This window comes from Typopeltis vanoorti, chromosome 26 (genome assembly GCF_054136105.1).
Source record: "Typopeltis vanoorti isolate ZY-2024b chromosome 26, IOZ_Tvanoo_1.0, whole genome shotgun sequence".
NCBI classification, from domain to species: domain Eukaryota; kingdom Metazoa; phylum Arthropoda; class Arachnida; order Uropygi; family Thelyphonidae; genus Typopeltis; species Typopeltis vanoorti.
In genome coordinates, this window is record NC_143574.1 from 37,495,406 (window position 1) to 37,511,082 (window position 15,677).

Consider the following 15,677-nt stretch of genomic DNA (forward strand, 5'->3'; position numbering starts at 1 on the left):
CTCCACACAATGAAACCACTCCTCATCCTCTTGCGCACAGCCTCCTTTCGTGACTTCCAGGGATGGCCCCTTGTCATCGCTCCTTCCAGCCATTCCCCCAAGTGAAACAACACTCCAATGTCTACCCTGTAACTGCCTATCAATAGTTTAAAAGTCTTGATCAGGCAATGCATTCCAAGGTTCAAACCACCCTCCACACAATGAAACCACTCCTCATCCTCTTGCGCACAGCCTCCTTTCGTGACTTCCAGGGATGGCCCCTTGTCATCGCTCCTTCCAGCCATTCCCCCAAGTGAAACAACACTCCAATGTCTACCCTGTAACTGCCTATCAATAGTTTAAAAGTCTTGATCATGTCACCTATTCTTCTTCTATCCATCAAACTCTGCAGTCCACATTTCCTTAGTCGATCCTCATAACTAATATTGTACAGTTCTGAAACCATCTTTGTTATCTGCCTCTGTACCCTTTCGACAGTCAATTTATTCCCTTCAATTCCTGGGGACCAAATCTGAGAACAATAGTCTAAGTGTGGTCTGATCAGGGCTTTATACAACAGAATGTTAACTCTTTTATCTCTGCAGATCAGCATCCTTCTCAGTATTGTAGCAATTCTCTGAATAACCTCACCACCTTTTCAGTGTGCTCCCTGAATTTCAGTTTTCTATCAATCATCACCCCATATCTCTTGTCTTTCCTATCTCCTCCAATACAGCTCCTCCAATCAAGTATGCATCTTCCCATCGATGGATCCCAAGCCTCAAGACTTTACATTTTGCTGCATTGAACCAACACCCCCATTCATTTGCCCATCTATCTAGTTTATTCAAATGTTCTTGTAGGGCTGCCACATCTGCACTATTACTGATAATCCTTCCCAGCTTCATATCATCTGCAAACAAATGAATTTCCCCCTTGCAATCCATTGTTAATATCATTGATATAAAGGTTTAACAATACAGGTCCCAGTTCTGATCCCTATGGAACCCCACTTGTAACCTTCTGCTTTCTTGATATTGACCCACCATACACAACTCTCTGATACCTATCAGTCAGCCAATCCTGAATCCATTTGACTAACCCGACATTTAAACCCATGTGCTGCAACATAAATATCAGCTTATCATGTGGCACCCTGTCAAACGCCTTTGCAAAATCCAAAAAAATGGCAGTATATGCCTTTCCCTCATCAACTGCTCTTGTCACTTTATTATAAAAGGCAATCATATTACTAAAGCAAGAGCACCCCTTAACAAATCCATGTTGATTCTCACAGATAACATTACTCTCATCTGATGATAACCAAACAGGCGTATAATTAGACACTTCCAGGCTGCTACTGCCCTTATGCAGGCACTATCTTACCTTCCTTCCATTCCCTGTGTACCTTTCCCACAGCCAGACTTTTATTGAAAATCCAGGTCAACGGAGCTGTTGGTTCTTTAGCACATTCTCTCAAAACCCATGGAGAAATACCATCAAGTCCAACAGCTTTACTGGTATCCAGAATACTCAGTATTTTGAACACACTCTCCTCTTGTACCTCTAAACCCTGAACCTGCCCTAACCCTTTAGTATTAAAACCTCCTCCAGGATGAAATACTTCAATAAAGTGCTCATTGAACAACTCCACTATGTCCTCTGCATCAGTCACTCTACTACTAAAATATAAGTGAATTGGAAGGAGAAGGCATGGTAGATCTCAAAAAAGGATATTAGATGGATGGATGAGACTGGAACAGACCAATATGGTCTATACCTGTAATTAGCGTTATGATGATGATGATGAAGTTCATAGCAGAACTATATTGGAAGGGATTGGATATCAGGCTAGTGCATTGGATTGGAGATAGGGATAAACCTGTGTATGGAAAGCAAAGTCAATAGTGGCATACCTCAGGGGACTAGGGCCAAAATATATTGTATAGGTTAAAGCAATGTTAAATTGCTTTAACCTATACAATATATAGGTGAAACATGAGGTAAAAGTATTATTTATTAAATGTACTGCCATATATTTCAGTCTGAAATTAACAGACCATCGTCAGTGGCTTAAAACAGTTGTTACAAGGTAGAATGCAAATAATTGATTTATTCAAAATAAAACGTTGCTCGTGATGTTAAATCGCTAATAGCGTTACCGTTTCACTGAAGAAAAGGTTAATCATAAAAGCGTAAATTAAATTGCATATATATATGTAAAATTTATAATATCATACTAAACAGATCATAAGGTAGATGTGGTATCTAGTTGGTTTTTAAGACCTCGAAAATTTATGTCTTTACCTTAACCTTATGTCTTTATAAAATATCATTCTTGGTCATAATTAGTTAAAAAAACCAAACAACTTTAATGATGGGTTATTCGAATCAAACTTCTCCATATTTTTGATAAGGATTAGCAGTCATTCCAATTCAAGTTAGGGCAGTGAAGCAAGGCCTCAGCACTTTCCTTAAATAGGGGTTCGAATTTGTACTGACATCTATGTAGAAGGTATATTTCAGTCCGAAGAATGTTGTGGTCTGCCTCTATTCTGTGTTGAGCTAATCCAGACTTATCGGTTTTTTGAAGAAAATATATTATTGATGTTCGTCTATTCTTTTTTTATTATGCGTCCAGTTTGTCAAAATTAGGAGAGATAGCATTCGCATGGAACGTGGTATATACCTCCAAGGGACATAGATGAGCATTTATCTTTAGAAGACAAAAAATAACTTGAGAGTCTATTAATAGGAATAAAAGTCACTACTAAATCATATTTATTCAGAATTCTAGAAATTAATTCTGAAATGCCAGAGATGTATGAGATTGGAACTTAACGTATTAATTCTTTGTTGTATGGGTTAGGTTTGTAGGAGTCAAATAGATGTTGTGTAGTCCTCTCGGAGAAGCAATTTAATTTTATATATTGTTTGATAGTTGAGAGTCCTTCCTGTAAGTGATGGAGAGTTGAACAATTTCTAAAAACAATTAGTCTCATCTTGTCAAATTAAATACTTTATGATTCCTATCTTTTGAGAAGGATGATATCCAGATTGTTGAAGAATGTAATGTTCAATTAAAGTGAGTTTCTATAAATTGATGTTGCTAAATTACCTGAAGGTGAGCGAATGAGAAGGATGTGTCAAAGACTCATCTGGGAGGTCCTTTTATCACACACACATCTTATCATACCATGTCTTAAACACACTCAAACTCCTTGCAGACACCACACTCTCAAGCAAGGCATTCTAATCATTCACAACTCTGCACGAAAAAAACCTGCCTCTCACTCCCCTACTCCCACCCTCTTTATATAGTTTCCAGGGATGACCTCTGGTTCTCCCCTGATCTCCCATTATTCTTACCAACTCATAGGTCTCTATCATATCTCCCCTCTTCCTCCTCTCCACCAGACTCTGCAAATTACATCTTCTCAATCTTTCCTCCTACTCAACATTCCAGAGGTCAGAAACTACCTTAGCCAGTCACCTTTGGACCATTTCCAACAACTCTGTTCATCCTTCTGAAAAACCGGTGACCAAATCTGGGCACAATAGTCCATGTGTGGCCTAATCAAAGCCTTATACAACGGAACAAGAATCTCCCTACTTCTACACGTCAGTGTCCTCCGCATCATTCACAGAAGCCTCTGTGTTGTCTTCACAATTTTGGTGATGTGTCCCCTAAATTTTAGATCCTTATCCACTATCACCTCCAGATCTCTTATTTCCTCTACCTCCAACAATATATTCTCACCAAGCATAAATTCTGCATCCCATCTTTATTTTCCAAATTTTAAAACCTTACATTTTGTAACAGTGAACTCACATTCCCATTTCCGTGCCCAATCACTCAATTTATTCAAGTCTTCTTGCAAGGCCACAACATCTTTACTACTCTTTATGGTTCGTCCCAACTTTGCATCATCTGCAAACAACTGAATATCTCCATCCAAATCTTCGCCAATATCATTAATATACAAGTTAAATAGTAATGGCCCTAAAACAGACCCTTGAGGCACTCCACTAGTGACTTTCCTTTTCCTGGATATCACACCACCCATACACAACTTGTTGATATCTAACCCAAAATGAAGGTTGAGGCTGTATTGATGAAAAACGGATGTCTTCAAAATGCTCTAAATAAAAGTTCGCTTAAGCAGGGGTGAATGGACTTACCATGGCAGTTCCTTCTACTTGTTGGTTATAGAATTTGTTTTGACAAATGAAGTATCTAGACTGCACCACAAATTTGAACAGTTTTACTATATCTTGTGGGAATATTTCAGAAAGTATCTGAAAGTCTCTTTGAGGGGTTTGTTTGTAATAGCGATTCTACAACTTTACTCACCATAGGATTAGTAGATTTCATGGAGACATTTTTTAAAAAAAAAATTTTCGGATTTCTTAGACAAATTGAAAAATGTCTCCATAAAACCTAATGATCTTATGGTGAGTAAAGATGTAGAATCCCTGTTTTAGTCACCTTTTATTTAGAGCATTTAGAAGACATTTTTTTTCCTCATCACGTGGCTTGTTTTATTTTGAATAAAGCAATTCTTTGCATTCTATCTTGTAACAATTATTTTAAGTAACTGATGATTGTCTGTTAATTTCCGACTAAAATAGATGGCAGTATATTTAATAAATAATACTTTTATCTTGTGTTTTCATGTATATATTGTATAAAACTATGGCACAAGTTTCTCTTAAAACTAGAATTGCTTTAACCTGTATGATAATAATACTTCAGAAGAGGTGAATGGGGATGTTCAGTTGATGGAAGTTTTTTCACTTGGCTGTGCCACCAATTATATATTTGGTTTAATCCTTTATCCAAGAATAAGCAAACTTTGCACCTGAAGTATTTTGAGGACTGGGGCAACTCGTGGCAAAGGTGGGATAACTTCTCATCACTTACCTTAGTATCCCAAAATGCAAAGCACATCTCCTTGCAGACATATATAATGCTATTCATTAAGGGAAGGATCACTGCCCAGACCAGTTTCGACCTTTATTGTGGTCTCGTCAGTGGGAGCCCGACCCAGAGGTGGTAAAGGTGGAAGTAATGGAGAAGTCATATTTCCATATACGAGTTGCCAAAAGGTGTCACACATTATAATTAAAATTCTCTGGATAATATGTAAATATGATTTCTCCATTACTTCCACCTTAGTATCACCACCTCTGTGTTTGGCTCCCACTGATGAGACCTCAATAAACGTCGAAACCAATCTGGGTAGTGATCCGTCCTTAATGCATAGCATTATATATGTCTGCAAGGAGATGTGCTTTGCATCATGAGATACTAAGGCAAGTGATGAAAAGTTATACCACCTTTGCCATGAGTTGTCCCAGTGCTGAAAATACTGCAGGTGCAAACTTTGTTTGCTTACACTTGGATAAAGGATTAAACCAAATATATAATTGGGATATTCAGTTGTTTGCAGATGATGCCAAGTTGGGATAAACTATGAGAAGTACAGTAGATGTTATGGCCTTACAAGAAGATTTAAATAGACTGAATGAATATGCATGTGTGTGTGGGATGCCAGTTCAATGTTGTTCAAAATTTAGAAATCAAATATGGATGTAGTATTTACTCTTGATGGGGATATATATTTTTGGAGGTGGAGCATATAAGAGATTTTGGGATCATAGTGTATAAAGATAAAAAATTTAGAGTCCATATTGCCAAACTTTGGGACAACACAACATTTCTAGCAATGATGTGGAGGACACTGATTTCTACAAGGAAGGATACTCTATTAATATTGCATTAGGCTCTGATTGGTCACATATGGACTGCAGGTGTACAGATTTGGTCACCTGGTTTCCAGAAAAATGAAGAGATGTTGCAGATAGTCAAGAATTGATTGACTATAATAGTTTCTGTTCTCTGGAATGTCAAATATGAAGAAGGGTGAGACGATGCAATTTGCAGAGTCTAGCGAATAGGAGGAAGAAGGCTGATATGATAGTGATATAGAATTTGGTAAGGAGTTTATATAGCATGAACTTTGAAAAGTTTTTTCATAAAATCATGGGAGAAAACAAGAGGTCATCCCTGGAGGGTGTAAGCAAGGGAGTGAGAAGTAGGTTTTTTCATGGAGAGTTGTGAATGATTGGAATGCATTACCTGAGAGTGTGGTGTCTAGAGAGAATTTGAATGTGTTTAAGGCATGATATGATGAGCTGTATGTATGACAAAAGAGACCTCGTAGATGAGTCAATGAGTGCATGGGGGTCTTAGGATAATAATAATAATAATAATGTTTGACCTGTGATTTATTTACAGAGCTGAAAGCAAATTCAAAGTCCTTGATTGACACTTTTTTTGAAGTGTCAATCAATTCAATTCTCAATTGAAGATTTCTGTAAGAAACATTTCCTAATATCTACTCTACAGTCATTTGTGTATTATGGGATGAAGGAGGTCTCAATGAAGCCAAAAAACTCATTGCAGTAGAATTGCACCAAACATTATTCATTCGATACACCTCCTTAAACTTATTCACTATCAGGGCCACTGACAACTTTCTGGGAATCCATTCCACTCATTTATAATACTGTAAGCAAAGAACCCAGTCAACACTCCCTTAATATCAAAAATTATGGACTGTAATATTTCTTGTGCTTTTGAATAGAAAAACAGAGAGAAGGAGAGGGAGAGTTAAACTAGAGAAATGAAATTTAAAATGAAAATCTTTTCCTCAAAAAAAAATAAATGAAATAAATAATAATGAATGCTTGATATTTAATAAAAAAATACCAAGAAAATATACCTGGGTATGCGAAATCCTAATTGCAGGCATCTATGCTGAAATAAATAAATATATATATATATACATATTTTACTTCTTTCAACAAAAAATTTGCTCATATTTTGAATTATTTAATTATTTATTAATGCATTACAAAATGAATGATCACATATGAATATTGAAATTTTATCATTTGTTGGTGTGTGTGCCAAAGCGGCATGATTATACCAGGTTATCATCTCGTCACTACTTTCCACTATTTCAGCTTGCATGGGTTGTATCACAGAAAGAGTGCTATTTCTGGTGGTACTGGAGAAGTTCACGTAACTGAATAATCTTGTGCATATCTGGTCTGCCGTCTTTCCCCGAGAGGCAAAACTGCATGCCACCGGATGGGTCCCTGTGTTGGAGATCGGGGAATGGCCACCTGAAATGGTGGCTATCTACGAATAGCCAAAAAGCAGTAAAATTAACAGGATATGGTGAGTTAGTGGACAACTCCTGTAACTCTATAAAATGCCACAGAAGTCCAATGATGGTACTGCGTCAAGGTGAGCTTAGGCCGCCCTAAGCCTAAATCTATATGCTCCTTCTTGATTCTCTCCCAAGCTCTTCAAGGAAGACTAAGGGTTTGTCAGATAAGTATTGATGTGCTGACAGTAAAAAGAAAACACGACTGAAATCTGATGCCAAAGAACAAGAGAATAAACTAATGCCAGCTCGGACGTCCTCCGATCAAACAAGGTCCGCGTCCTCAATCGAGTAATCAGGGCTCGAAAAATCAAAACAAAAGAAAACAAAGACAAAAAATCAAACTAAGGCCTGTTGTTGTTGTCTTGTCCTTTGAAGAGTCTTAGATGTTTCGTATGCTCCTTGAACTGCTTTGGCTATGTCGATGATTTTATTTGTATAGAGTTGTTCAGGATTAGGATCTATTTCTCAAGGCTGCTATAATTGCTGGACAGGTAAAGATGTAAGTGGGTGTCAGTTCAGTATTGAGGCAGTTGTTGCAGTTTATATATGTTCTCATATCATCTGTATTGATCTTCATTCCTCTATAATGTCCTGTTCGTAGTCTTGCTATCTTGGTGGAGGTCTTTCTGCCAGCATTGATTTTGGGAATTTGTTGTTGTATCACTGATTTCAGTGGAATTAGTTTAGCTTTTGCTAGTGTGTTAGCATCAGCGAGAGTTATCATGTGAGTTTCTTGCCTCTTTGCTAATTTATCGGCTACTTCATTGTAATCAATGCCAACATGAGCAGGAATCCATTGGAAATTGCAACTTTTTCCTAAACACTTTAGTTGATTTAAGAGTTTATGGGTGTCTTGTGTGTGCTTGGTATTGCCATTTTTGATTGCCTCGATAGCTGATCTTGAGTCACTGTAAATTATAATTCCTCAGATTGATGAGATGATGATAATTTTAAGTAGGCTTTGGGTGCTTTATTTATTGCGTAAAGTTCGCTGATAAAATTGGAAGCAATTCTCCCAGATCCAACTTTTATTGAAAATTTTTCAGCTTTTTGGGAGTAGAAGGAGAACATCAGCATCTCCATTAATCATATTGGTGTCTGATGATCCATCGATATAACAAATAACCTGTTTGGAGGAGGGAATATCAATTGGTACATGGAATGTCCGTACACTCTGGGCAACTGGAAAATTGCAGTTGCTTCAAGAAGAAATGAAGAAATACAGATGTATGTGATATATTGGGTATTTCAGAAATGAGATGGACATTGTCAGGAGAATCAAATGGTGGAAGAGTTTTCTGGTCAGGAAATGAAAGTAAGCATGAAGCAGGCATAGGTTTTCAGCTAAGTAACAAGGACTGTCAGGCAATGATTGGATACAAACCAGTTAGTGAAAGAATAATGGTTGCAAGATTTAGTGCCCAACCATTTAATACCATGACCGTTCAAATATATGCACTCACTGCAGAGAGTGCAGATGAAAACATTAAGAGATTTTACAGGGATATACAAATAGAAATTGATGAGGTGCTGAAGCAGGATATACTCATCAATGGAGAAGAATGCAAAGATTGGCAAAAATAACACAGGGTGGGAAAAGATTATGGCAAAATTTGGATATGGAGAAAGAAATGAATGTGGAGAGATGTTTCAATAATTTGTAACAGACAAGAACTTGATGATTTGCAATACCAAATTCCAACAAAAAGATTGTCGTAAATGGACATGGCGCTCCTTAGATGGCAAACACAGGAACATGATTGACCTGATATTAACAGACTAGAAATGGAAAACCTCAGTTCAACAGTGCAGATCATTCCAAGGAGATGATATTGATTTGGATCACAGCTTAGTGATTGTGAATATAAGACTAAAACTGAAACAGAAGTACAAAGGAAAGTTCCGAAAAGCTAGAAACATCTCAAAACTAAATGAAGACAGGCTAAGAACAGAATATCAGCACATATTGGAAACTAAGCTTAAGATCCCAAGTGTAAAACAAAACATTAATACAAGAGCAGAACAACTGACTACAGTTGTTAAAGAAAGGTAGAGGAAGTATTTCTTAAAAGAGAAGAGATCAACAAGAAATGGATAACTCAGGAAACCCTAAAATTTGCACAAGGGAAAAGAGAACTGAAACTTAAAAGAGATAATTCAGAGTCAGCAGAGGAGTTATACTGTCAAAAATGCAATGAAGTACGGAAAGCAGCAAGATCTGATAAAGCCAAATGGTTGGAAGATCTGTGCAAAGACATTGAACAATACTATGGAGGACACAAAACTAGAGAGATCTACAAACTTATGGCAAAATTTGGATATGGAGAAAGAAATGAACGTGGAGAGATGTTTCAGTAATTTGCCATGGATAAGAAATGTCAATAGGAAGTGGCAAACAAGATCAATAGCAGTCAAAGATGAAGATGGTAAAGTATTGATGGACAAGACAGAAATCATACACAGGTGGACAAGATATTGCAGCGAACTATATAAAAATCAACTAAATAATACTGCAACAAAAGTAACCAAAGAACTAAAAGCAATCTCTCCACCAGCAGAGATCTTTGAAAATGACATCTTGGAAGAGGAGGTGAATAAGGCTATAAAACATCTCAAGAACAACAAGAGACCTGGAGATGACAATATTATAGGCGAGATGCTAAAGTATGGGGGAGAATTAGTTGTAAAAGAAATGCATAAGCTATGTAATGAAATTGGGTATCAGAGTATGTCCCCCAAAGAGTGGAAAAAATCGGTCTTGGTTGTTCTTCATAAGAAAGGCAGTGCTTTAGAATGCATGAATTACAGAACTATTGCATTAATGAGTCATCTTGGCAAAGTGCTGATGAAAATACTAACAGAATGCCCCTCAAGAGTCATATGGAAGCACATCTTCCTGATGATCAAGCCGGATTCCGAAAAGATTGAAGTACAGTGCAACAAATACTCGCACTAAGACTAATAGCAGAGAAAGCTCAAAGAAAGAACAAAAAGATATACGACTGTTTCATGGACTTCCAAAAAGCATTTGATAATATTGATCAAAATATAACATGGGCTGTCTTGGAATCTTATGGCATGGACAATAAATTGATCCGGCTGCTAAAAGATATAAATAGCCAAGCACAAGCAAAAATCAGGATAACAGGTGCGACTGGAGATTGAAGAAGATGCAGCAAGCTGGAACAGGCATTGCAAACACTATACACAGAAGAAAAAAGATATGGACTAAATGTCAACTTTGAAAAAACTAAAACAATGATATTTCGACAACAGGAGTTACTGAACAGAATTACGATAGATGGATTTCGACTGGAAAATGTGGAACACTTCACATATCTTGGATGCCACATGAGATATCATGGAGATATCTTGAACCCCAAAAAGAGATAAAATTAGAATAGCCAAAGCAATAACTATTTTAAAAGCCATGGACAATATATGGAAGAGACAAGCTATAAAAATGCAAACTAAACTGCGCAGTGTAGAGACTGTATCTTCAGCAGCATGCTCTAAGGATGTGAGGCCTGAGTACTCCTGAGAGAATCTGAAAGGAGGATATTAGCATTTGAGAGGAAGTGCTATAGAAAGATCTTGAGAATAATCTGGATCCAGAAAGTGAACGATGAGGAAATCTACAGATGAACACAACCAAAAGAAAACCTGATCCAGAAAATAATAAAAAGGAAACTACATCTCTTTCTCCATATATGTAGAATGAATGATTAGAGGAAAATAAAAATGCTGCTGTTTGGGATGATTGAAGGCAAGAACAAAAGAGGAAGACCAAACAGAGAATGGGGCACTGACATTGTCAAATGGTGTGGAAACGCTATACACAAACTGAGTCATCTTGCACAAAATATAATGCAACGGAAAAATCATATCACGATGGCATCAGACACCTACGGGCATTGGACCTGCGGTTGTTGATGATGATGATATCCTCATTTGCAAGAGGGCACCTGAAGAAAGCATACTAAAGTCATCATACTGAAAACCTCCATTTAATGATATTACTGTATTTACTCGAATATAACTCGCATTATTTTCTCCAAAATTAAAGTTAAAAAATCGTGGTATGAGATATATGCGAGGATTTTTGGAAACCCAAGTTTTTCAGGAAAAACTTAATTGCCATTTATAATTAAATCTTCAGTATTCAATATAATTTATAATGGCTCACATTATTAATTAAATTAAAACAAACAGTTTCACTATTTATTTTCCTTTTATCATTTCGAAATCATATGATCTTTGAGTTTATCATAATTTTAAGTTCAAAACCAGCATGAGAACATGAATGTTTCACTAGATTAGCAAAAATTACCCATAATTTACAAGATTTGAGATGCATTAACCTGGCCGTGGTGAAGTGGTAGTGAAGTTATAGTGAAATTAAAACCTTTGGGGTCTGTGACACCCCACCTTACTAACGCTGGGTTAAGAACAATCCTTCACGAATGACTAACAAGAAGTGAGAGCTGTGTGTGAAACAAGAAGAGATAGCATAGAAGACGTGCATATGATTGGTGCAATGTTAACAAAAGATCTCACAACTCAGTGACAAAGGCAAGCTGATGATTGCTGAGATGAAATGCTGATTTTCTTCATCCAAATTCTGAAATATCTGAAACTGCCATAATAATATTGCCTATCTGGTAATTAGATTACGGAATTAACAACGCATATAAAGTATATTAATTAAAGATAACTTTAATAAATAACTTCTATATTTCCGCAACATCACACTGCCATCTTCAGGAACATAAAGATATGGTATGTGCATGCAGGCACTAACAAAAGCAAATGAGGAAGAAAGCAAGAAACTAATATTGTTCCTAAAGTCCTAATGGTGCCCTCTGGCAGGCCAATTTGGTTGTCTTGGCAGTTGGGCTGAAGTTCTCAAAATGTAGGTCTCCAGTACAGCCGCTCTGGGCTGGCAGACCATGCCTTAGATACCCACCATAGAATTCGTTGGAAGAAAACAAAAATAATACACCGCAGCAAGTTTAAATATGAAAGATTATTCAAGGAATCTTAAGCAGCTCTTAAAAACGTTCTTAACCTCAACTAATTTGGGTGCATGAAACTACCCCAAATTTGGGAGACCTACATTTTCAGAACTTCAGCCCAACTCCCAAGACAATCAAATTAGCCTGCCAGAGGGCACCATTAGGACTTTAGGAACAATATTAGTTTCTTGCTTTCTTCCTCATTTGCTTTTGTTAGTGCCTGCATGCACATAACATATCTTTATGTTCCTGAAGATGGCAGCGTGACGTTGTCGAAATATAGAAGTTATTTATTAAAGTTATCTTTAATTAATATACTTTATATGCATTGTTAATTCCGTAAACTAATTACCAGTTACGTATGACCAACGTATAAGCCTTGCTACTAGAATTATGATCATCCATGAAGATTCCATCGCATGAAAGGCCCGTCAATATGGCAAAATGAGGTTGAAGATGTGCAGACAACTAAATCGTCTGGCGTTCCTAAAACACTGCTGGGATAACAAGGTAATCCCTAATTGTGTTAAATTGCAGCACTGTTTTACTTCACAAAAAGCTCTGCGCATTTATAATCGCACTAGTTTTGCCCTGTTAAGAGAACAAATTACCGCGACACGTATTCTCCTTGCCGATGTAAACAAAACCTTACGGGCGCTAGAGGAAGAGCTTTCGAATACACTCAGCCATGATCTTTGGACGATACTTTATGACGTCTCATGCGCATTGGCAAGAAAAGAATTCGAAAAAATACGAAGTCGGCACTTGAAAAAATACGCAAACCTGATAATGAATTCTACTTCCTTACCACCGCCACCACTCAACACTGTAGTCAACCTCTTGTCAGCAGTTTTAAAGCCTGAAGCACTCACTGCACTTGCACGTGGTCACAATTTCGCCCTAGCTCCTAAAAGAATACCTGCTGAGGAAATCGTGATCAAAATAGAATGTGGGATTTGCAACCTTCCTAACCATATCGGCAACAACGTCAGACTGGATGTAGTCGGTGTTCTCACTAAAGCCAAACCTCCAAAAACCAATTTATCCAAAGACGAATATACAGCCCTACAAGAAATGAAGAATAACAAAAAAATAGTAATCACCAAAGCGGATAAGGGAAACGCCACTGTGGTGCTAAATCAGAAGCACCACAAAGGTAAGCTTAATGCTTTAGTACTAGACAGTACCACTTACCTCCCTATTGAATATAATCCTACCAGCTCTCAGATTAGAACTCTCCACAGACTCTTTAAGAAAGTCACTTCTTGGCCTGGAAGTCACTAACAAACTAAAATCTTACAACTCTAGACCCCCCCCCCCCCGATTATATGGACTCCCAAAAATACATAAAGAAAATGTGCCATTACGTTCCATAGTGGATGGCATCGATTCCCCCACATATAAATTAGCCAAACATTTAGCCAAAACGCTCACACACTATACTGGCAACACACCATCACACATAAAAAACTCAGCCCGCTTTAAAGCCAATATAGAAAACCTCTCACTCCAACACACTCACATAATGGTCAGTTTTGACGCCTCCTCCCTATTCACTAATGTCCCACTCAAAGAAACCCTAGAGCTCATCCAAGCCAAGTTTCCTCCCGATATCTCAGCCCTATTTCAGTTCACAATGAACTCAGGCTATTTCGTTGGGCAAGGAAAGTTCTACAAACAGATGGAGGGGACCCATGGGTTCACCACTTTCCCCACACTTGGCCAATTTCTTTATGGAGACCTTTGAAGAGAAAGCTTTAAACTCTGCTCCACAAACACCCACTATTTGGCTTCGTTACGTGGATGATGTGTTCGCTATTTGGCCACATGGCTCATACTCACTCCACTCCTTCGTAACACACTTAAACAACCAATACCCCCAGAGTCCAGTTCACCTTAGAAAAAGAATAAAACAACACTCTCCCCTTCCTAGACACTTTAATCACCTGCCAGCTTGATGGATCTTTGGTTTTAGACCAAGATATAGGTGGATTGATACGGTACAAAGTGCTTTAGACGATAGAAATATAAGATCTGATAATGTTGGAGTCTTGACAAGTAACAGACTGATTTGGAGGAAAATTGTAGATAGGAAATTAATAATAATGTAATTTTTTTCATGTAGTACTATCATATCCTGTACACCCTTTGAGGGTACATGGCAGGAATTTGATGATGATGATGATGAAATTTAACTGACTAGAACCTGAGAAAGTATAACAAAAACCTTTAATACATCACGACTAGTTTCATCGGTGTTTTAAGAAGGTGTTTTTCAGGAAGTTAAGCTCTGTTTGAAGGTCTTCTTCTGTGGAAGTGAGACATCTTCCTGAAAAACACCTTCTTAAATAATGGATATTCGTCTCGTAACATCACTAAACGTTTGAGACCACGCCAACATCCTCGACAAGAAGATGACTCCAACCCTATCACTCATATACAGTTACCATTTATCAGCACTCTTACCCCAAAACTAGCTAAGATTTTGAAGAAATTCAACATAAAGTCCGACTATACTACGCTGCCAAAACTTCGTTCTTTTCTGAGTCGACCAAAAGCAAAACACAACCAACTGCATTTTCCTGGTGTTTATAAAGTTTTGTGCAACTGTGGTCGACCTTATTTTGGCCAGACAGATAAATCTGTTTCACTTCGTCTTGAGGAACATAGACATGACATTTCTTACAGTAGAGCACGAGAAAGCGCCCTTTCCAGTCATGTCCACTTCTCGGCAAACTCTAACCTTGAAGAACAGCCACATCAAGTTGACTGGGAACGCACTACTAATTTATATATTTGCAAGGATGAATTCGAAAAAAGAATTATCGAATCAAAAGAAATAGTTCTGGTCCCTTCACATTTAAACAATAATCTAAGCTACAATTTGCCTGATTCCCATAGCGCAGTAATCCAGTACTGGCGTTCTAAAATTAGCTGTCGCACACATTCTACTCATGCAACGGTAGCACGCAGTCATCTATTCAAATATGACTGTTACTATTCTGCTTTTTATTAAGCTGGAAAGTTCATTTTTTTACCGTGTTATTTTTATATCTTATGTTTTTTATTTTTCACCTGAAGAAGTCGGAGCACCGATGAAACTAGTCATGATGTATTAAAGGTTTTTGTTATACTATCTCGGGTTCTAGTCAGTTCAATTTATTTTTATAAATAAATATATATATATATATATATAATATTCATCAAAGCTTGATTTGCTTCCTCAGTCTTAAGAAAAGGCTGGTTATATTCCACAAATTTAAGCCCTAACCAAGGGTCTATGAGTTGTGGAAATTATTATTATCATTATTATTCAGGCCTCCATGGAGTCAAAAGACTCATCGCGGGAGGTCCCGCTTAAGAACATAAAGTCTGTCAAGACTCATCGAGGGGAGGTCCCCCCTAAGAAACACAAATTCTATCATACCACTCCTTAAACTCA

At 37.4% G+C, this 15,677-nt stretch overlaps 1 protein-coding gene across 1 annotated transcript in view; it reads right to left on the reverse strand.

Annotated features, from left to right (window-relative positions):
• LOC150092471 (uncharacterized) overlaps positions 1-15,677 on the reverse strand; it is a 340,631-nt gene that overhangs the window by 186,183 nt on the left and 138,771 nt on the right. Inside the window, exon 2 of the mRNA XM_090415136.1 lies at positions 6,768-6,802. Within this exon, the coding sequence (XP_090271262.1) occupies positions 6,768-6,802 (35 nt within the window). The remainder of the gene's footprint in view (positions 1-6,767; positions 6,803-15,677) is intronic.